Here is a 24,853-nt window from a genome sequence, read left to right as displayed (position 1 = left end):
TTCATAGTTAATGTTTTATATTAACTTCTATCATTATGCTTTACATTGTTTGCCTATTATTTCTATCCTTAGACATCACCCTATATCTGTCTTTGCAGAATTCTGATCTGCACCAAAGGACACCTTAAATGACTATTTGTGTTTGCCTAAACTATACGATCCATTGTTTGTGGTTGGTCCGTTGGGATTTTGCAATTGTTAACAATCAGCCACATCAATTCCTCTCTATTATAAGGTATTGCATTTTATAGGTAATAGCCTGTGATTGGGAGTCATTCTATACTAAATATATGGTACCTTTTAAACGGAAGCAGTATGAAATCCCGGCGGTCGGGATCCCGGCGTTCAAAATCCCGACGCCGGAATCCCGACCGCCGAAATCCCGACAAGGGGGGGACGTGGATCGCCCCCCCTTGCGGGCTCGCTGCGCTCGCCACGCAGCGGGCCCGGTGCCTCGCTACGCTCGGCACACTAATTTATTCTCCCTCCAGGGGTGTCGTGGACACCCCAGGAGGGAGAAAGTGTCGAGATTTCGGCGGTCGGGATTCCGGCGATCGGGATTCTGAACGCCGGGATCCCGACCGCCGGGATTTTAACTGCATCCCGTATTACGTTCCAGATGCATCTTATAAGGGAAACAGTATGACATTTTAAAACAAATGAACACTCTCATAGTTACGTTATGCCATGAATGAAGATGAGGCAAGCAATATTTTAAGAAAGTAGATGCTATATTAAATAGATGAGTGGGAGAATCCTGAGATATTTATATCTGAAGTGACATTATCCCAATATTCACCATTAGCATTTCCAGGCAGGCATGTAATTATGCAGATTGATATTAAGGGGGTAGTCCCGAATGGGTGTGGTACAGGGGTCCGACAGTCGGGATCCCGACAGTCATTAGGCCGACATCGGGATCCCGAGTGGCCGGACCCAGACAGCATGGCGAGTGCAACAAAGCCCCTTGCGGGCTCACTGCGCTCGCTACGCAAGCCACCTATTCTGTTCTCCCTCTATGGGGGCCGTGGACCCCCACGAGGGAAAATAGCAGACGGCTGTCGGGAACCTGGCTGTTGGTGACAGTCAGGATCCCGACGTTGGGTAAATGCCTGTCGGGATCCCGAATGTTGGGACCCTGTCCGGCACCCGTTCCGAAGTTTGCATTTAGATGTGAACTTATACAACTATCTTCAATGCGCCATGTAATATGAGACACCTGGTCACATGTAGCTTTCCTAGTTCTGGGAATCTTTAATATGTAAATTGATATGAGGCATTTGTATATCAGTGTGTGACTCAGGGGCTGTTTTAAAGTTGTACGATATTGCACAGCCGCAAGGTCAGTAAACCATGGTCATGTGAGTAACCTCCACAGTCAGTAAATTTGTGTCTCCAGAAACAGACATTGACTTCAGTACCCTCTGTTTTGAAGAGCAAACCCAGTTGTTGCCTCTTTCCCACCTCCAAAGCTCTCAGGGTGCACGGTGTGTGCGAGGATGCACATGCACTGTGTCCGCACCATCGGACTGGTATGTGGACCAGTCTGAATAAGGCTCAGAGTCTGTATATGAAGCACAATGGAACTTGGTGTGGAAGAAAGCCACAACAAAATAGCACTTTAAATACAGACCCAGACTCCGTTATACACACATATAGACTTGTTGCATATGAAATGAATCAGCGCAGTCTCCTGTTGCATCCTAATCACTTCACATTGTTCTGGGTAAAAAGTTACAAAAAAATACGCCAAACTCTAGAACAGTTGCAGAGGACCTGAAGTGCAGAGAGAGACTATTGGTAACACAGCAGCAATAGTGTATCTGCAAATTAGAGGGATTTTGCTAAATAAGCACTAAGTGTTTCTGCAACATATGGCGTTAGGTGCACGACATGACTTCGTTGCTTCCTTTTTGCACATAGAAAGTTGTGTCAGCCCCAAACACACTAGATGTTTTGCTCATTTTGACTTGCTTAACAGTACACTAGATCAGTGGTTCTCAAACTGTGGGTCCTGACCCCAAAGTGGGTCCCGAACACCTCCACATGGGGTCACGACTCCATGTTGCTGACCATCAGACTAATATGTTTGTTGAGGGGGGACAGGGGATAACTCATTAAGTAGACACCCTCTGCTTCCCTCTACCATCCCCCTGTCACCCTCTTCCATCCCCTCATTATCCACTGCCTCCCTGTCACAATAGTGGTCACTTCGCTTCACTGACCACACATGTGGCGGCCATTCTGTGGTAACTTGCTGGGGTCCTGTACTATTATTTACTGTCTGATGGGGTCCCAGAGCAAATAGTTTGAGAACCCCTGCACTAGATAATACTTTTCTTGCATAGGAATTGGTAAGTGTGCATAAAGCTGCAGAATGAGCATAATCATATGTGGCAGAAGGCAATGAGAATTCTGTATTTTTCCTATTTTACCAAGATTTATGACAGTAGCACCCAGAAGTATAAGTAATGCAAGCCCCAGTAGTCAGAGTGTACCCTTATATTGTATTCTTGTTGCATTAGTGATACAAAAAAAGTCACAAAGTCTGTGGTATGCCAAAAGGAGCTATTTGGCACAATTTCAACAAAAGGTATGCGTTGACTCATCTGTACTTGCAAACACAAAATATCTGCATGTCTGTATGCTTTTCAAGATCACAGATTGCATGGAATTCATTATGACACAACATTCTCATTCACAGAACACTGGAAGTATACTTTAGAAGAAACATCGATCTTTTTTTTGAATCAAGTATTTTTTATTGAGTATTTTCAAGTTACAGATAATGTAATAACATGTCTAATTTAACTAACTAAAAAGAAAATAAAAAAGACATACATAATACATTTTACTCGTGTGGTACATTATTCCAAGATTTTTCACAAATGGTTGTATATTGGTTATATTAGTTAAGTACAGATATTTGCAAGACATTGCTGAACATAGATCCTGAAAGGTGCTGCATATAGTGTTACTCAGAGGAGTGCGGAAGCAGGGACACCAAGAGGTGCAACCGAGATCCAAGCGTAAACAGGGTTTTATCGGCTCTATAATTACATATGAAGGGGTGGGGGGGGGGGGAGGGAGAATGGGGAGGAGTCATCAGCCTGGGTCTTGCAGATACAAGGTAGATGACTGCCACATGTTCCAAATTTTATCATACTTCTTCAGGCAATTCCTTTTGGTGTACATAAATCGCTCATGAGATATGGTAGTATTAACCAGAGCCACCCACATCGCATGGGGCGGGGGAGAGGAGCCCATCCAAGTCCTGGCTATACACACACGTGCCAGAGTGAGCAGAGTATTTACGTAAATTCTATGATGTTTAGGAAGCAGCTCCTCCAATTCCAGTCCGAAAACACATATGCGGGGATCAGCAAGTGGGATCTGCACACCCGTATCTCGGGCACTGGCCAAGACCGCCTCCCAAAAGGAGCATATCTGCGGGCATTGCCATAATAGATGCCAGAAATCTGCATCTGGACTCCCACATTTAGGACATGTGTCAGACCTAGCACCCCCCATCTTCATAAGTCTATTTGGGTCTCAATAGACCCGATGCAGAATATATAGCTGGATTTGTTGAAACCGTGCAAACCCCGTGGCCTCCCTGGGTGAGCTCAGCATATGAGACCACTGTTCATCCTCAATGGGCCCAATATCTACCACCCATCTAGCCCTCAAGCCTTCCAGCTGATCCACCCCGGCAAAGGTAAGCAGAGGAGAGTACAGAGCAGAGATCCTCCCCCTATCTGGTAGTTTATTGACCAATGTACGAACTGGGGACACAGCAAGCAAAGGCACACTCCCTCTCCATTGTGCACCCACTGCATGTCTAAGCTGGAGATATTTATAAAAGTACTGTCTTGGTATCGCATATTTAGTTACCATCTGCTCAAAAGAATATAGCGTTCCCTCCTGAAAAAGGTGACCCACTTCAGAAACCCCAAAGGAAGTCCAGTCTGGGCCCATCCTCAATTTGTAAAGTTCGGAAAACTCCTTGTTTCTCCATATGGGGGAGGAGGAGTCCACAACCGGGTCCCCTCGTATGGTCCCAACCGTCGCCCACACCCTGTGGGCTTGCTGTAATAGAGGGGGAAGTTTCCCCAGCGTGGTTTTAGCCAGAAGAAATTGCAGGGGTGTGAATGACAGGTTTGCCCGGCGTAATAGGGCATTAGGCAAATTTCCATAATGTATTGGTGTAACCCATTCAGCTAGCTGGGCCAGTTGCACTGCCAAGTAATACAGCCGAAGGTCTGGGAGTGCCAAGCCCCCATCATATCTAGATCGACATAGAGTCTTAGCCGCCACCCGAGAACGTTTGCCCCCCCATATAAAGGAGATTATATGTCTGGTTATAAGCTGAAAGTAGGAAACAGGTATATAGACAGGCGAGTTCTGGAGTATATACAAAAATTTGGGCTGGACTGTCATTTTAGCGAGATTTACCCTACCCGTCACTGACAAAGGGAGCGTCTGCCAAGTGCGGGCTCTTTGTCGCAGATGGTCAATCTGTGGGGTCAGGTTCAGGGATATAAATTCAGTGGGGGAATGGGAGACCTGGATTCCCAAGTATTTGAATTGCATGCACCATCGTAGGGGGCAACTATAGGACATGGGTTTCTGTGTAGTAGGGAGTAGAGGAAATACCACTGACTTATCCCAGTTTATACCTATCCCTGAGAATCTGGCATATTCCGTCATGAGAGCTAGTAGTGCTGGAAGGGAAGAGGTCATCTCGGACAAATACAAAATCATGTCATCTGCGTAAAGCCCAATTTTTTCCTCTATATCTTCTATTTGGAACCCTTTAATGAGGGGGGATGCCCTAACATAACAGGCCAGTGGCTCCACTGCCAGTGCAAATAGCAAGGGAGACAGGGGGCACCCCTGTCTAGTTCCCCTGCCCAACTTAAAGGAGGATGTGGTGAAGCCATTGACCATCACCCGGGCAGTTGGCCCGGAGTACAGTAACTTAACCCATGATAGAAAGTTTGGGCCTATACCAAATCTGCTAAGCACCTCCCACAAATAGCCCCACTCTACCGAATCAAAGGCGCGGGCTGCGTCCAAGGAGACCACCACCGCATCATCCATTCCCTCCCGGGCCCATTGTAAATAGGTGAAAAGTCGTCGCAGATTCAGGGTTGTCGACCTGCCAGGCATAAAGCCGGTCTGGTTGGCATGTACCAGCTGTAGCACAACCGCATTTAGACGTATTGCCAGTAGTTTAGCCAATATTTTGACATCAGTAGATAGTAGCGAAATGGGTCGGTATGAGTCAGGTGACAATGGGTCTTTATCGGGCTTTGGAATAAGCACTATGAGTGCCTCTGCCATAGACGCAGGGAGGGATCCCTTACTCAATAGAAGATTATAGAGGGTCAGCAGTCTGGTAGCAAAGAATGTTATATGGGTTTTGTACAATTCAATAGGTAGCCCATCCACCCCCGGGGACTTAGAATTGGGGAAGGCCTTAATTGCCGCCTCAATCTCCTCTATCGTGAGGGGGCTATCCAACAGTTCCCTGGAGTCAGCGTCAAGCCTGGGTGTCGTTATCCCATCAAGGTAGTCAGCTAGTTCTGTCGGGGTGTAGGTTGCTCGGGATTCATATACTTTTTCGAAGTGTTTACTAAATGAGTTTGCCACTGGGAGGGTCCCTGTACAAGTCGTGCCGTCGTCCTGTCTTATACTGTGTACCACTGTAGGGGGTTGGTTTTCTCTAGCTAAATAAGCCAGGAATTTGCCCGACCTGTCACCTTGTGTATAGAAGTCGTGTGACTGGAACAAGAGACGCCGCTTGGATTTATCCAGCAGCATTTCGCACCATTGTTTGTGGACCACAAGCCACTCCACCCGGTCAGCTGCAAGCCCCGACCTCAAATATTTCTGCTCGAGCTCTGTACTCTGCCTCTCCAGCTCAACCTCCGCCTTCCGGCTATAGACCTTAAGCTGTGCCACCCGGGAAATCAGTGAGCCCCTCAACACCGCCTTAAATGTGTCCCATACCAGTGGGGCATCTTCCTCTATAGGATTATTTTCAAAAAATTCCTCCCATAAGGCCAGTAATTCAGAGGCCGCCCCCATCTGCGTCAGCCAGAAGGGATTGAAGCGCCAGAATTTTGCGCCTCTGGTGCCCTCCAACTCCACCTCGAGACATACCGGGGAGTGGTCAGAAACACCTCGGGGCAAATATTCAATGGCAGTCACAGAGGGAACCAGCCGTCTGGATATCAGGGCCATATCTATACGCGAAAAAAACCCCATGAGTACCTGAGAAGCATGAGAAACAGCTAGCCGTTGGGTACCTTAGTCTCCATACATCTATTAAGCCCACTTCTCCAACAAGTCGTGCAAAAGACGTAGTCCCACTTCTCCCTCCACCAGGAGCAGGTCTCCACCTGTCCAGCGATTCGTCCATTACAGCATTAAAATCTCCAACACAAATGACTGGATATGTGGGGAAGTCTTGCATAAAAGTGCATGCCTTATTAATTATAGTGGGCTGGTATGGAGGTGGATTATAGATGGCTAGTAGTACCAAGGGGGAGTCATGCAGGGTGCCTGCCAGGAACACATAACATCCCCTAGGGTCCGTCTGTACTTTTTGGCACCTGAAACCCATGCATTTATTTATCAATACTGAAACTCCTCTAGAATTGGGATGAAAGACTGAGTGGAAGGACCACCCCACCCAAGCTTTTTTAAGTGACAATACTCGGCTACCCACCAGGTATGTTTCAAAAAGGCATGCAATTCCTGGGGAGCGAGTTCTGAGTTGATTCATCATTAAAGTACGCTTTACCCGATCATTAAGACCCCTGACATTCCATCCTATAACCTTAACCATTGTACAGCAGTGGAGAAAATAGTAGACAGAGGGAATTGATGCTCACTGAGAGCACCGCATCACCCCTTCCCATTCCATTCAGCAACCAGGAGCAAATATGTAGGAGCAATGCACACACAGCAAGAAAAACAAAAAAAATACTAACACATACAAAACAATCCCAACCCACCCGGCATACCCACCCAAACATAGGTACACTTTGTTCCCCTAACATCAACCCTGAATCGGCTCCTTTACGGGGACGTTTCAATTAACTTAACCTAGAATAAGAGAAGAAAAGAAAAAAGGGAGGAAGGTCTAACCCTTAAGGGGGCAACTACTATTTATGACCTATAGCACATGTCACTCCTGACCATGGAGCGTAATCATTTAGTCAGGTAGGAAAGAATACCTCTTAGAATCATTTCTAAATAACATCTCTAGAAAACATGGCTCTACATGACAGATATAATCAATGTGAGGCGCCTGGGTTATAAACATATTTGACAAACTTCAATAGACACATCCGTGGAGGGCCATTTCAAGGAGGCAGTTCCCGCGGGGCCGGCTGTGTGTCCATCCATGTTGAAGCGGCCTGAGGTGTGTCAAAGAAATGTGTGCGGGTACCGGCAACCACCCTCAGTCGTGCCGGGTAAAGCATTGAGTATTTCAGTTGGAGGGTGCGTAGACGCTGTTTAACCCCAGTAAATTGTGACCTGGACTTTTGGACTTCCACAGAGAAATCCTGAAAGGCCGCCACCCGCTGCCCCTCATATTCGAGAGGACCCTTCACTCTCGCCAGTCGGAGCACTGCATCACGGTCCTTGTAATGCAGAAATTTTGCGATGAATGTGCGTGGCGGGGCACCAGGAGGTAGCGGGCGCATGGGCACCCTGTGCGCCCTCTCCACTGCAAACTGTGGGGTGAAAGCTTCCTTTTCGAACAAAGATATTAACCAGGACTCGAGGAAAGATTCAGGATTCGCACCCTCCGCCTTCTCAGGAAGGCCCACAAATCGCACATTATTCCTCCTCAGCCTCCCCTCCATATCAGTCAGTTTCTGCTGACAGGTTGACATCTGGGATTCTAACGTGGTGAGGCGATTGGGTATAGGCGCTGTGGTATCCTCCAGCATAGAGATTCTGGTCTCAGTTTCTTCGACCCTGTCTCTCAGCTTCTGCATATCCTGCCTTATGAAGGATATGTCAATTTTAACCTCTGCGACCTTGCCCGCAAGTCGCTTCTCTGAATCAGTAATGGCCTGCAGGAGTTGTGCCATCGTGACCTCTGGTGATTCCGCCATGTTGGATTCTGGGGAATGGACCTCAGCAGGGGGTGGTGTGGGGTCTCGTCTAGCAAATTTTGCCAATTTGGCCGCAGCAGCTGGTGTATTTCTGCGGGACATAGGGCAGAGTGAAATCTCCCAGCAAGTCAGAACAGTACTCACTGCTCACCTATAGCAGCTATTTGGGTGACCGTGAGCAGGGGGGGAGGCACACTCAGGGGAAGGCACAGGCGTGTGTTCTTTACAAGTACTCTGAGAGATACAGCATGTGCCACACAGTATTCTCAAACCCCAGCCCGTATAATAAGGAGTGACAGCAATAGGATAGGTACTCCAGAGAAGGATGTAAACTATTCCCAAGAGGTAGTCGGATCACTCCACTTGCTCACAAAATGGCGGAGGATGCAGCAGTTCTTTTCCCTTCCCGTGTATGTTATCCAGCCGGGGGGTACTCCCTCAGTGGAGCCTCTACTGCACCTATACTTCTTTTAAGTGCCCGGTGATAGGGGGTCCTCTCTTGAGACGCGGGGTCCCAGTATGCTGCGCAGGGCGTCTATATCCCTCAGCTTTCCCACCTCAAGATGGCGGCAGGGGTACTCACTGTTACGCAGGATTTTGGTGAGGGGGTCTCCGGGAGCCGATCGTCAGGCACAGGGGGAGCGTTTGTTCAGCGCTGTGGGTAGCGGCGGCTGTCCTCTCTCCTACCACTCGCCCTCTGTCACCGCCGTCTCAGATAGAAGCCGCGGCGGGATGCGCTCTCCGTCACCGCCACACTTTTCGCGCGGTTGGCGCCTGTGCGTCTGTGGCGGCAGTTCTCTCTCCGCCGACCCCTATAGAAGTGCAGCGCTGTGGTCACAGGCGATGGGGGGACACCACCAGCACCGCGGGGCACGGAGATCGTCGTCCGTATAGCCCTGCGCGGCGAATCTCTGCAGCAGCCTCCGTATTCCCCTCAGGCCCAAGATGGCGCCTGGCAGCGCGTCCAGCCGGGAGATGTCCCTCACAAGCACGGCAGCGGTCGCTCCAGACAGCGCAGGCACCTCACTTCCGAACCAGTATGATCAGGGGCATGTAGTTAACCCGTCTCCAAAAAAAATAGAGGTTCCTTCCACTGACAGATTGTATTTTCAGGATGATATGGTCAGGAGCTCTGCAGGTACGCGTCCTACACCATCTGCCGCTAGGCCACGCCCCCCCAAGAAACATCGATCTTACTTCCTGTGCTGAGTGCAGAGGATTTGGCTTGAGTGGCTCACTAGGTTACATCCAGATCAACTTACTGTCCATATATTATCTGAATGAACAGAGGGCCTGATCCATTTTCGTAAGTAAAGCACAAAAAAGCAAGCAATTGGGCAAAATCATGTTGCACTGCATGTGGGGCGGATGTAACATGTGCAGAGGGATGTAGATTTGGGTGGGGTGAGATCAATCGGTAATCGAAATTGCAGTGTAAAAACAAAGCTGTCTAACATTTGTGGGCAACTTGCAAAAAAAACAGACAGTATTTACCCTGCACAGAAAATATATGTATTTGCATAACAACATGGTTTGTTCCAGACACAAACTTACTTTTTTGCTTTACTTTCAGACATGAATGAGGCCCAGAAGTACCATGTCCACAGCTATAGAGCCTTTTGCAACATAAATGGTTGGCCTTACCTCAACAATGGTCACAGTAATCAGGAACCAAGGTGGGGGACAACCTGTGTAGTTATCATAAAACCACTTCCGGTCTATCTCCCTAGGCAAGGTCTCATAGGCAACATGGCGGATCAGCCGTTGTGTGAGGCTCAAGCCCGACTCTTCTAAAAGTGCTTTGTTACACAAGCGCCTGTTCCCCTGCAAGATTGCACAACGGAAGCTGTTTGACCTCTTGTTGCTCATCTGAAAAATAGATGTGACATTGAAAGACCAGCATTTGGCTTCAGTGATTTAAAATAATAATAATAATAATAATAATAATAATAATAATAATAATAATAATAATAATAATAATAATTTACAGTTCTAATGACATTAGAACTCACCAATTATACAGATATGAATCTGATAGGACCAGAGTGAATGCCTCTGGGGTACTGTACAAACACTGGAAAGTGAGATATTCCAGTAAGTAGTAGGAGTCTGGATACAGCACATGTGATGAGACTCTCACATCCTTGGGACTAAGCCCATGGGTGATTTTGACTAGGCCAATTTGGCCATAAACCAAATACACTGTATGTGCGTCTTAGTCAAAATTGCCTTGCTTGCACAGTCTTTTTGGCTGAGTGATAGCGACGCTGAAGAGGGGCATTACTATCGCCTGAGGTGTACACGCTGGGCCTGATTATGGTTCACTTGCAAAAGCAAATTCTCTCTCTAATGGACAAAACCATGTGCACTGCAGGTGGGGCAGATAAAACATGTGCAGAGAGAGTTAGATTGGGTGGGGTTTACACTTCAAACTGATATCTATATTGAGTGTAACAATAAAGCAGCCAGTATTTACTTTGCACAGAAACAAAATAACACCCAAATCTAATGGCCCCCATACACTATGCGATTTTGGGACGATTTCATCCGATTTCGGCACTTTGTGCCGATAATCGGATGAAATCGGCCCAAAATCGTAGGTATGTGACATTTGATCCGATCCGATGCGCGGTCCCGTGCGCATCGGACCGGATCAGGGAGGTCGGACGGTCTGTACATACGATCACGTCCGACCTCCCTGTATGCATATGCCTGCCACCTGACAGGCATATGCATACAGACACCGGGGGAGTAGTGGGGGCGGCCAGCGGCAGCGGTGGTGGGGGCGGCCAGCGGCAGCAGTGGTGGGGGCGGGCAGCGGCGGTGGGGACGGGCGGCGTGTGCGGTGAGCGCAGTGTACTTACACATAGCAGCAGCGGCGGGGACGGGACGCGCAGTGGCGGCTATTATATTTTTAAAATACTTGTCAAATGACCGGCCGCTCTCTGATTGGCCGGAGAGCTCTCAGCCAATCAGAGAGCGGCCGGTCATTTGACAAGTATTTTAAAAATATAATAGCCGCCACTGCGCGTCCCGTCCCCGCCGCTGCTGCTATGTGTAAGTACACTGCGCTCACCGCAAACGCCGACCGTCCCCGCCGCCGCTGCCCGCCCCCACTACCGCCGCTGCCCGCCCCGACCACCGCTGCCCGTCCCCACTACTGCCGCTGCCCGCCCCCACTACTGCTCACCGCCCTGCAGCTCCCCGGGGTTTTTTTTACATGGGATAAATCGCATGCGATTTATCCCATGTAAAAATGGCACATCAAGTGCCAAATTGTATGTGAGCCTCCCGGGGAGCTGCCGGGCGGCTCGCAGGTAAATTGGGTCCGACTTGTCCCTAGGACAAGTCGGCCTAATGTATGGGGGCCTTAACTCTCTGCACATGTTACATCAGCCCCACCTGCAGTGCACATGGTTTTGTCTATTAGAGAGAGAATGTGCTTTTGCAAGTGAACCAGAATCAAGCCCACGGTGCGATTCTGGCTAACCTTGCTAGGCAATTTGACTACCTAGTGAAAATTGCCTAGCACATCGCGCCGTGTGTACACGGCTTTAGAAAATGCACTTTAAACATGGAGTGGATGTAAACATTCAATTAATGTGAAACAATATATCATACAGAGAGAAAACAATGCATGGTAGGGAAAAAATATCACAAGTCATTTTCTGCTCATAAAGCTCATGAGGTGCCATACATATTAGAAACATAGAATTTGACGGCAGATAAGAACCATTTGGCCCATCTAGTCTGCCCCTATTGCCCATACCCATAACCCTGGTTTAAAAGAAGGCATAGTGGGTGTAATATATATTTGTATCCAATGGTTTATGTAAAAAACAATGGTTGAATGTCTGCACAGGCACAAGGCCCTTTCTGCAGTGCAGCATTTCCCTAGATTCGAAGGTGTCCAGGGTCTGTTTCATCGGAAAGAGACTTCCTGGATCTCGGTGACCAGATCCAATGGCTAGCCTATGTAAGCTTCAGCTTTCATTGGCTGACAACTGCCTATAAACAATTCAAAATCGGGACCGATGGTTACAATGGTGATCACACCCGTTATGGGCTGGATCACATCGTATGTGTCTTGCATGCGATTTGCGTGTGATGCAATGCGATCAGAAGGCAGTACAAAAAGTATGTGCAGCACATACTTTTTGTACTGTGCTTGTAACCATGTATGGGCACCTTAATGCGTTCTCAGATGCAGCACTAAAGGTGCCCATACACGTTACAATTATTGTATCCAATATTGGATACAATATCGCATCTCAGTTTTGCGATAAGATGAGATCTAGTACAAAAAGTATGTGCTGCACATACTTTTTGTACTTGATCTCATCTCATCGCAAAACCGAGATGCGATGAGATGCAATATTGTATCCAATATTGGATACAATAATTGTAACGTGTATGGGCACCTTAATATTGACAATGAGGAAAGGACGGGTAGGGAAATTGTCTGCACACTCTAAGTGGGTCGCTAGTGTTATTTGGACCCGTATTGCCCGCTATTTAAATATCACTGGCGGGGGTGCCACTCAAGGTAACTGGATGTACAGAAAAACTGTGGTAGCACAAGAAGTTGTGCAAGAAAGGATGTTACGCTGTGTGAGTGCACACACACAGCGTAGCACCTTAATATTGAACAGATACAAATTAGAGGTGCCTACCTGCTACAGACACCTCCTGCTGCATTTGAATTTTAATTAGATGGAATAGCACAACTACTTCCTATATATAAATAATATCTGGGATGTAATCAAAATCCAGGCAGTGTGGATCCCGACAGTCTGACAAACCCCCCATGTTTCAGCTAAGTGGATATATTCAAGGTCATAACTCTTTTCCATCAAGGGACAGCCTCTCTGGTACAGTGCTTATGTTGACTGGTCCTTCCCCCAGGTCCAGCCGCCAATGAGTTGCTGAGAGAATGTTCCTACTCCCGTCCCTTCCTGAGATAATATAACAGATGTAACAACCACTTGTGGTGCATTCCACTGTCCATCGCGTCAGTACTAAGCGCATATGTAATAACATGTGATTAGTAACGCAAAGGGCAGTTATCCCAAATGAAGCTACCCTTTGCAATGTGCTCTGGTGCCTGGACTTTTATCGGGTTTATGACCTGGAAGTTCCTCTGCGCATGCTTGATAGATCTTCCCCTAAAAGACCAGGCAGCTATGCATTTATTCAGGAAAACAATAGATGAAACAATTATCTGTCTACTGGTCCAGCTGTGAGGTTTCAGATAGATTTAGAGCTTGAAATAGGTTTAGAGGATTAGTATTAGGTCTAGCTTTCATTCTTGATGTAGGCTAAGTTTTAGAATGTGGGTTAATGTCAGGGCTGTGGAAAGATAGGAAATAAGACTTTCGTTAAGATTTGCATGTTTTATTTATTTTCTTTTTCGGTAAATCTAATGATAACCCTGCACCCGTTTTGGAAATGTATTAAAATGACCCTGACTGCTTCCCAGCTTGAACTCACCCACTAGGCAACCTGGTAGTTCCCGGGGGCATGGTAATATAGAGCGGTAGGCATGGAGAATCTGTCTGTGGCTATCTTGGCCATCCCCACCATTTCTGTACGTCAAAGTGAATGACCCTTCCCTAGCACCAACTACCTATAGGCTGAAACAAAACACATTTTCAACAAACATGTACGAAGTACAAGGTCTCAGCTCCTCATGATGTTATATCAATCTATACTGTGTTTTAAGACTTGTCCCAAGCTACTCACTAGATTCAAAACATCCTGATAGCATATCTTCCCATCTGCGTTGCCATCCGCTAGAGCCAGAAGGACATCCAGTTTATGTGGGTCCAGTTCGGCGCTGTGTTTTTGCAGCAGGGTCCAGAACTGCTGGGTGCTGATATATCCACTGCTCTCAGAATCAAACTGGAGGAAAAAAAATAGAACAGGACCTTCATTCCCAAAGTTCATCATGGGCATCCCTGGAACCCGGTCAGGTGAGTTGTTCCTGTAGGGTATCCCATCTCTTCTAATAAATCAGAAAGTGTATTCAGCAATTTATTTCTGACATTTCTATAGAAAATAGTCAATTTCCAAAGAACGGCACCAAGGGACTAATTAATAGCAACAACAAAAAAAAGAAAAAAGAAGAGGAAGCAAATTTACACCTTGGAAAAACCAAGTTGCACTGCAGGCGAGGCAGATTTATAGGGCCAGATGAATCAAGCTTCAAAAAAGTGATAAGATGGAGAGTGATCAACAGCCAGCTAATCAGCTCCTCCCTGCCATGTTACAGGTTGGGTTTGGAAAATGAGAGGTAGGAGCTGATTGGCTAATTTTATTACTCTCCACTTTATCATTTTTTGAAGCTTAATACATCTGGCCAAAAATGTGTGAACAGATGTAGTGTAGTGGATGTGTCGTAGCTGAACTCTAAATCGCAGTGTAAAAATAAAGCTTAGCTAGCTACTATTTGCGAGCTATATGCAAAAACAGAGAGTACTTACCTTTCATGCAAATAAAACAAACAAATGGCATTGGCATTGCAACATGACATAATCAGCCTCTAAGTAAATGTTAGACAAGGACACAGAAGTAAAACACTTTTGATACACATATAATCATAAAGCATGACTTACTATACACAATAACTACACATGACACACACGGCAGGGATCATTATTATTTCACACACTAAAGGCTCCCATACACTGGGCGATTTAGCTACAATTTGGGCTTTTATTCCTGTTAGTGTGGCAATCCATCAGGAAAAGATCCCAAATTGCAGCTGAATAACAGCTGGTGTCATGCGATGCGCGGTCCCGTGCGCATTACACCGGACCCTCTGAGTCGCACCGGCAATAGAAGAAATCTGTAAGATTGCTTCTGACTCTGGGCAGGCTTGAGGGGGATTGCATGCGATCCTGCCACCTGGGACCTTCTCAAGGGAGCACTGCATGCGACTTGTCCGAGGTGGAGAAGTCATCCCAGAAATATGGGCGCCTTTAGGGAGCCACTGGAGAAGCTTATCTGGACCACTTTTGGTGTATAACACTAGGCATCATGGTGATGACTAATGTGTTTCAGGCAATGTAAATAAGGGAGAAACCCAAGTCACCTTTTATCAAAGATTGGGGCCTACTATAAAATCTGGGAAAGGACAGGCATGGGTAGGGGGATGAGATAATACTAGCATAGGCACCATTATGGCCTGATTCAGAGTTGTACACAAGCCTCATGGTACCAGAATAAGGACCATTAATCCCTAGTGATGTGTGGGGCCGTGCATTGCTATTGATATGGCCCCTACACAAAGAGCGATGTAGGGACATTACTAAGCAATCTAGTGAGAGTCTCAATCTATCCTCTCCATGGCCACTCTAATCTCTGCTATATGGGATACGGTCATTAGGTCGACAAGCATTGAATCTGCACCATTAGGTCAACATGCAGAAAGGTCAACATGGGTCTAGGTCGACAGGTCAACATAGCCAAGGTAAATATTCAAAAGGTCAACATGGGGTTTTTAACTGTTTTTTGAGCCGACAGGCAGTATTTCATACCCTACCATCCACTAGGGCATGGTGGGAGAATAACATAGTGTGCCGAGCATAGCGAGGCACCATGCCCGAAGCATGGCGAGCGCAGCGCTACGTTTGCATATCCATGTCCATTCGGGTAAAAAAATACAATAAAAAATCCCATGTCGACATTTTGATTGTCGACCTTGCCCAGATCGACCTAATGACCTGTCGACCTAGACCCATGTTGACCTAGACCCATGTCGACCTAATGCTTGTAGACCTAATGATCCATAAAGTGGATAATAAAGCGCTATCCGTTTTCTCCCATCATGGTACTTCTCTTATGGCCTATGGTCTTTGATTCCAAGTTGTATGTTACTATCATTTAGTATTTTGATTCTTAGTCTGCAATAATTGTTATGTTATTTAAGGAAGTCTATCAATTGGGCTATAGTAGGCTTTTGGTCATTTGTCTAGGACTAGAATCATTGATACTTTTATTTATGAGGTGATTCAATTCTATAGAATTATCAATACTGTTGCTATAGTTTACAAGAATGTTGTTGTATTCCCCTTCCCCGCCCTCCCTTTTCTTTCCTTCCTTCTTATCCTCACACCCTTCCGTTTGTTATTGATCATAAAAAAATGCTTTAATAAACATGAACTCATAAAAAAGGCACAAGTCTCTATTCTTATAAACTTGTGTTTAGAGCTCTACGAACTTCTCAGGTCTCTTTGTTTGTATCTGAAACCTCACAGGTCTCTTCTTTATAAGTCCAGGGCACTACAGTATATACCTCATAGGTCTATTGTTTCTTTGTCTAGAACTCGGATAGCCTTCTAGTTCTCTCCTTTCTTTGTCTAGAACTCAGTTAGCCTTATAGTCCTCTCCTTTCTTTGTCTAGAACTCTATAAGCCTCACAGGTATCTTCTTCACATTTCCAGAACTAAAAAAAAAACCTCAAAAGGTCTTTTTGTCATGTACTGGGTCCCACAAGTGTAGTAAAAACTAACAAAAGAGCAATGGGCTTCAGTCCTTACACATTTCATTCACAATGAAGTCTTTGTTGTCCTCTGAGACTTCCAGCTGGGAAGAACCCCAGACGAGAGGGTCCCAGATGGCAGTTAGCACAAACCCTGGAGTATGAATTGATAATCCTCTTATGTAAAGAAGCTGCAAGGAACAAGCATAAATATCTTTAATCTTGACACAAAAGGCCTTTGTTTGTGAACAAATACAGACAAGCGCTTTTAAGGGGCTTCCAGTCTAGCACAGTCACTTTATATTATGTAGGACGGCTGGCAGGTGCTAGAGAATCATCAGAAAATCCCCCTATTTGCAATCACTATTTTTGTTGTGCCAATAATCAGGACTTGTCCCATAAGCAGCACACGGATTGCACTACTTCTTGAAGTCAACACAGTACACCGACATATGGCTGGTCTCTCAAGTTAGTACCCTTTGTAATTTAGCTCATTTAGACATATTGGAGATACAAGCAATGTTTTTATCCGGTCTCTCTATTAAAATTCTAATGGTCAGACAATCAATATGATAAAAGGGTATGCGGTCAATAGGATGACAGTGTCTAGGTCAACAGTCAAAAGGTCAACCACTATTGGTCGACAGTCAAACGTTTGACACATAAAGAGGGTCGACATGAAAAATGTTGACATGATTTTTTCACGGTTTCTTTAAAAAAATAAAAATAAAAGGACTGTTTATACTTTACCATCCTAGTTGACATGGAGGGGACATTTAATAGTGCCTGAAGCATGGACACTTATACAGTGTACATGTAGACCTATGTCGACATAGATACACAAAAATGTGAAAAACTCATGTCGGCCTTTTCCATGTCAGCCCTTCACTTGTGATGTCCTTTTGACCATGTCAGCCTAATGCCTGTCGACCAATAGTGGTCAACCTATTGACAGTTGACCTTAATGGTGTCGTCCTTTTGACTCATACTCTAAAAAAATCTCGGTGAAGAGTGTAAAATAAAGTTAAAGGGTGAAATGTAATAGGATGAGAGATTCAGAAAGTGAGAGATTTGGTAAGAAATCTCCAGTTTATTTCAGGGTTGCCGACCCTCCCGGAATTTGCGGGAGTCTCCCGAAAATCGGGTCCTTCCTCCCGGCCCCCGGAAGGGTGGGCAACCCTGCCGGAATCAGGGGGACCCCCACTGAGCCAGCCGATCGCGGCATTTATATGCCGCAATCCGCGGGTCTCAGAGGAGGGGCGGAGCTAAAACGGCACAATCGTGACGTTTTAGCCCCGCCCCCTCCATGGATATCAGTTATTTAGGCTATTTCCCGGAATGGGGGCGGGGCTTAATGGCGTCACTGTTAAGCCCCGCCCCCAAAAAATCGTAATGAAAGATTCCTCTCCGGACTTCTCCCGGAGAGGATTTTCTGAAAGTCGGCAACCCTGGTTTATTTTAAATCGCCAATCATTTACACTGCGACATCAAACTGGTGTTGCAGTGCAAATGATTGCCACTTTAACATAAACTGGAGATTTCTTACAAAATCTCTCATCCTATTACATTTCACCCAAAGTTTGAGCATAGGAAGTTTGGCAAAAAAAAAAAAGGAAAAATATATATATATATATGATAGTGACGACCTCGCACTCCTGGGATAGTAGGTAAATGCCTGGGTGCCTCTGCAATAGTATGCATGTACTTGAGATGATAGTAACCCCTTAAGGTAAATCACCGACATGGTACTTCAGGACTTGTGAAGAAAACAGCACAATAAAATAGTTTTCTTCACAAGTCCTGGAGTACCACGCCGGTGATTTACCTTAAGGGGTTACTATCATCTCAAGTACACATATACATATATATATATATATATATATATAAAATCTTTCAACTTTATCGTCTAGAAATAATGTTCATACAAAATATGTTAGCACTATAATGAATCTCAAATATAATAGGGATTTATGCAACAACAGGTCAAACAGCTATTAAACCTTGCAGAGGAATTCACTGGCCACATAAATTCAGTAGCCACATAAAGTTCTAAATTTACTGAGCTGCGCTTTTCAAAGCCGCTTTGTCTTTGACAGTTTAAGATGTTGGATTTACAGGGGCTATGTAATTTAACACAAAGCTGGTTTTGAGCAAAGTTGCCCCTTTAATTTTCATTTTACTAAAAATTCATAATCACCACCTAATATACACATGATGCAACCTGCTGAAAATAGGCTCACTTATGTATACAGTATATATGGCATTATGGTAAATCCGTTAACAAACAGATCCCAACCCACATTTACAGGTGTAGTAAATTTTATTTTACGTTGTATATTATATTGATTATTTGTTCTATTAAAGACAGATCTTGTAGAGATCATAAAATGAGCAGTTTTGTGGATAATGAAGGCCAGAGAGAAGGTGTGGGTGGTAGAGAGAGAGAGAGAGAGAGAGAGAGAGAGAGAGAGAGAGAGAGAGAAAGAGAGAGAGAGCTGCATGTCAGCTAGGCCGTGCAAATCAATTGTGTCTCCTGCTGGTTTGTAATGAACTGGAAAACAGGCCTGTGTCATTGATCTCTCACGCAGGGAGAGTGGGAGAGGGAGGGATGGTTTAATGGGTAATCATCACAACCTTTCGCTTCTGGGAACCAGATGAGATGAGAGTATGGGTCTATGGATCAACTAATGAGCACACACACTTGTTAATATGGATAGTTACCTAGTTAATAACTCAAACCAATGACAAGGTAACCGGTATGGACAGTGGCGCAATAAGGCTTATCAGACCTATGACACATTTTGATCCAGAGCCCCCTGAGGATACTAGAGATAAAATAATTTCAGAAAATCTCAAGACAACAGATTGTAAAATAAATCATAATCTAAATTATAAGTATTTTAAATATATAATAATGACAACTGTCACTAAGATATATTCATATAATACCACTTTTACACCAAAACTGCCGGGTCGCACCCGTGTTTTTGGACCCGGATGCGACCCAGCAGTTGTTCCCCTTTTAAAACCGCCGTCTCCCGGCATTATGCCGGGTGGGCGAGGCCGGTGAATTTCCGGCGCTCAGAGATGACATCATCTACAAGCGCCGGGAAATCCGCCGACCGCCACCCCTGCAATGCCGACCGACACACTGGGGGAAAACCCAGCACCCAGGTAAGCTGCTAGGCTGCCCCCAGCCTCCTTCCATGAGGTGGATGGATGCCGCACACAGGCATCCATTCACCTCTGATGCTGTCTGCATAGTACCACAGACAGCAGCAGAGGCTGTAGGCAGCCCCTGCCCAACCTCCGGACTGACCTCAGGGTGCTGCGGTCCGGAGGTTGGGGCTCCCTGATTGGAGGAAATGGGTCCCTGGCTCAGATGACCCGGGTTACCCATTTACACGGCCCCTGACCGGGGAAGCCCCGTGTCCGACCCTGAACATTTGCCGGGACCCTTTTACACCAAGCCCCTGCCCGGACTCGAGCGGTAATAATCAAGGTTGCGGCTCTGGTGTAAAAGGGGTATAAGAGTCAAACAAGACAAAAAATAAAAACATGATGTGTTCAAATGTAAAAAAATAAACTGACTAAATGTTCAGGTGTGTCTATTGGATAAGGTATAAAGTGAAAAAATTATAATGCATCTACAATAACGTTACTCACTCCTGGAGTATGTAAAATTACCAACTGTATATTACAGGTACAACATCGATTATTCGGCACCTGATGCTCCTCTTTAAATCTGGATGCCCAGGTATCATGATGTCAACATGGTCAAAATGTGAACACTGTTGTAATATTAACCTTGTTTAGGTTAGGGTTGCCATTAGCAATGCCGGAACCAGACAATTTGGTGCCCTGTGCCAGAAAGAAAATTGGTGGGCCCCCCTCATACTATACAGTACGCACTGCGTCCAAAGTTTACAGGCGCGGCTTCATGGGGAAGAGGCATTCACACAAATCACACTACATAGTAGTGCCCGTTATTCACATTACATCACACAGTACCACTTGCACATTCCACTGTAACTGCACACAGGGTCACATCGCACTGCAGCACAGTGCTCACAGCAATATTACCATGTCAACATGTTCAATCCTGACATGAAAACGGGAAGCGGATATTAGGTCGACAGTCATTATGTTGACACATGGAATAGGTCAACATACATTAGGTCAACAGGGAAAAAGGTGAACATGAAAAAAGGTCAACAAAGGGGAGTTTAATTTTTTAATACTATTCAAGTGGGCATAGAATGAGGATATAATAGCGAGCGAGCGCGGTACACTTATATGGTGTCCATATCAGCATTGAAACAAAAACATGGAACCTTTACCATGTTGCCCGAATGCATGTGTCGATCTAGTGACTGTCAACCTATAGTGGTTGACCTAAAGACTGCCGACCCTATGACCCATACCCCATAACAACATGTCCACATTTTACTGTCAGTCTAATGAATGTTGACATATTGAGTGTAGACATAATATACAGAAATACAGAATCCCCAATGTTCCATATGCCTGTTTAGCTGCAAGTACAGATACAATGAAGATGTGTCCAACAAGGCATCTCTAAAGCTGGCCATACATCAGAAAGATCGATCTTAAGATCGATTGCACTCATGATTGTGTACAATTTCCCTTGAAATCCCCGGCAGTCCTTGGTGGTTTTTGGACACACAATCTACACACAATCGATCATATGATCAGTCATACAATCCATCTGCTGCATGATTTTGTACACAAGATGTGCACACAATCTACACACAATCGATCATACAATCAGTCATACAATCCATCTTATGATTGATTGTATGATTGTGTACATAAGATGTGCACACAATCTGCATACAATCCATCTTACAATCAATTGAGATTGTATGATTGGGTACAATATCTTTCTGATGTATGGCCAGCTTAACAGATATGCTATTAGCAACCGAATATGTACAGTGTGGAAATAGGTGCAGCCCATACAAAAAACATATATTTTGATGCAAAAACCAATATAGTATGCTATCATGCAGGGCAATGTTATCTGTAAGGAATGTCAGACCTAACCTCTAATATGCAGATTGTACATGGGTCATACGCACATGGCAATTTTCCTAAATTTCCTGAAGCATACATCACGCTGTGTGTATGCCCCATAGTAGTGGCGATGCATAGTCCTGCACGTCATCATCATCACCTGTTTAGATCTAGCACAACAATCATGACCTAGACAGATCGCCTGCATGTGCATAAAGAACACAGTGGCTAGCACAGCTCGCTCAGTACACATCGCTATGTGTGTATGGGTGATTTAGGTTACCGGGAAATCGCCTACAGATCGCTCAGCAAACATCGCTAGGCAGAATCACCCGGAGTGTATGGGGCTTTATAATCTATACGGAGGCCAAGACGTGGCACCAGTGACCTCAGCCAGCCACTAGAAAACCACTCAGTGGGATTAGCGAAGAGATGTTGTGACAACATCATCTAAGTAATTGATGCCTGAGTACAATGTGTGGGGATTAATCTCTGAATCCAACAGGAAACACTAATTAATGTGTCATGTTACTGGCAGGCAGCTGACAGCATACTACTTAATGATACAGAGAAAACGGCATGGGCTGAGGCCCAACAAATGTAATCTAGTAGGGAGAAAGGGTATGCAGTCATTAGCTCTACAGTGTCTAGGTTGACAGTCAAAAGGTTGACAACTATTGGTCAAAAGGTCAACATAGTCAAAAGGTCAACATGGAAAAGTCTACATGAAAAAGGTAGACATGAGGAGACGCAGTACAATTAGACGGTGTCCATACGGTGTCCATAATGACCTATGTTTACACCAAAAAAACATTAAATCGGGGCTGCGTTTACCCGCTCGCTAAGCAGCGAAAGAACGCTGCTTAGGAAGCAGGTCTGCATCAGGCCCAATGTTTGGATTTGTCCGTGTATCCAGAAAAGCTATACATTTGAAAGTCCATCCCTCCCACTGTTCCATCTGCAGCTGCCATCAATGTCGGGACTTTCACCTACCGCATGCATGTTGTAAAAGGTGCATTAGAAACAGGCGTCACATTTGCATCTGCACACATTGAACAAACACAGAAATCAGCTTATGTCCAAGGCACTGCCGCAGGACAATCAGGTCTGTATGTTCACTGAAAGAGTTACTCCATCGGGTGGATAGATCAAACCTTTGAGCACTTGCAATCTCTGTCCATGCACATCCAAAGTAGGGTCCATGCGACGAAAAATAACCCAAAGTACCCGGCACCAAAGCAGACCAAGGAGCACCATGTGTGTTTACACTTGCTGCTTCTCCCCGAAAATGAGGGGTTCCCACAGCAAAAAAGTTAGAGGCAAGTCTGAGCTGCATCCCATATCTGTTACAGATTTTTAACTGAATATAAGTGAAAAAATGGGGATGGGTGGGTACACTTTATTATCGCCACCAGGGCGGCTGGAATCCTTAATAGGGCTCTGGTGGCGATAATAAATTACAATTATGGGGGTAATAAACTGGCACCTTAGTGAGTGGAAAACTTTAAAAGAAATGTAGATGTGGCTTAGTAGGAATCTATTCTTTGGGCAGTATTCAATGAGAAAAATTTGCCGTGTTTTATGGCGAGTTTGTGCTATTTTCGCGTTGGAAGGAGCATTTTGCGCTCCAAAAGTGAACCACCCTATTCAATGTGATATTTTCGCCGTCTTTTTAAGTGATTTTCGCCGTGTCTCTCCGTGTAGCAATTCTCCATCTTTTCATGGAGAACTGGAATGTGAACTTTTAAACTAAAAGGTTTTTTTTTTTTATTTTGGTGTAAAAAAATCAGGATTTTTTTTCTGTGAATGGGGCATGTTATTTTTATTCATGTGCTTATAGCACATTAATATATATTTAATTTAAAAAAAAATATTTTTTTAATATTTTTTTTGTTTTTTACACAGAGCAGCCAGCAGGGGGCCGGAGCTCTCGAGCCGCTCATTAGATATTCATATATTCACTGCACCCGATCATTACATATGCACGATCGGGAGCAGTAAATACTGGGTCCCCCGCTGGCTATAGGGGGGCAGCTTGTGCTGCCTGGGTCCCGGGGAGCCCTCCTCCCCTCCACATATGTTCTGGGGCAGCCAGGGAGACTTTAATCTCCTTGGCTGCCAACGTCCCCCGGCTCCCTGCCGCGAACGCTCGTCCGCTGCAGGGGTTAAGACTCGCCGCGAGTGGCGGCGAGTCTTAACCACATTGAATAGTGGGAGCAGGAGTGGCAGCGAGCCCTCCGGAACAGGGCGAGTGCATGGCGAGAGAAAAAATCTCTCGCCATGCACGGAGAATTTTTCTCATTGAATACTGCCCTTTGTCCTGAATTCTAAATAAAAGAAAGCATGATGAGCTGCGGTCTTCAACTTCTGTCCCTGCCATGACCCGCTTCCAATTTGCACAGATTTTAAGTTTTGTTGTTTCTCAATACCCTTCCAGCAAATCACGAATCCTGACACCATTCGAACTCCTTCGATCGCTCTCAGTGGGCAGACAAGGCAATATTTATTTTCTGTATAGCACCTTTTTGGCCCCTACTTCTGTTGACCAAGAACCCCAAGAACTAGCATGGGAAAGGGTTCTCCCAACTCCCTTAGAAAAGGATGAGTGGTCTAACATTTGATATAGAATTGCTAAAGCTTCTATTAGTATGGCTATCCAAGAGACATGCTACAAGGTCTACACACGGTGGTACCTAGTCCCATCTAGGCTACACGCCATATTTCCCTCAGCATCAAACCTATGCTGGAGGAACTGTGGTCAGGTTGGTACATTGTACCACATCTCGTGGACATGTCCGACAATTGGAACCTTATTGGCGGCAGTATAGGCACTGATAACTTGTTTGCCTGGTACACCTGTCCTTCCATGGGCGGCTGTAGCATTATTGGTTGCCCCAAACCATTTGTCAGCAAGCACCAAGACCAGTTCATTGTCCACATCTGCAATGCAGCCAAATCCCTGAAAGCAAAACACTGGAAATGGCTCTCCACATTTGGATTCATTTTGTGGCTTTGATGGAATATATCACATGTCTACAAATTGACTCTTCTACCTTTCATAATATATGGTCCACTTTGGTATCAATTCCACTCCTCCACACCCCCTGAACTGCTAGTTGTCCTTTATGTTGTTGTTGCTTTTTATCTCTAGTTGTTTTGTTTTTCTGCACATTCTGTTGCGTACTCATAATTCGTC

At 45.4% G+C, this 24,853-nt stretch overlaps 1 protein-coding gene across 2 annotated transcripts in view; it reads right to left on the bottom strand.

Annotated features, from left to right (window-relative positions):
• Positions 1 to 24,853, bottom strand: part of RHBDL3 (rhomboid like 3) — a 90,661-nt gene that overhangs the window by 19,387 nt on the left and 46,421 nt on the right. For both annotated transcript variants that reach the window (XM_083148254.1, XM_083148255.1), the window contains 2 exons: positions 13,881 to 14,039; positions 9,783 to 10,007 (listed from right to left, as the gene is read on the bottom strand). In XM_083148254.1, coding sequence (XP_083004380.1) covers positions 9,783 to 10,007; positions 13,881 to 14,039 — 384 coding nt within the window. The remainder of the gene's footprint in view (positions 1 to 9,782; positions 10,008 to 13,880; positions 14,040 to 24,853) is intronic.

This window comes from Crinia signifera, chromosome 6 (genome assembly GCF_055691185.1).
Source record: "Crinia signifera chromosome 6, ASM5569118v1, whole genome shotgun sequence".
In the NCBI taxonomy this organism is placed as follows: domain Eukaryota; kingdom Metazoa; phylum Chordata; class Amphibia; order Anura; family Myobatrachidae; genus Crinia; species Crinia signifera.
This window is presented reverse-complemented; position numbering and strand designations above follow the sequence as displayed.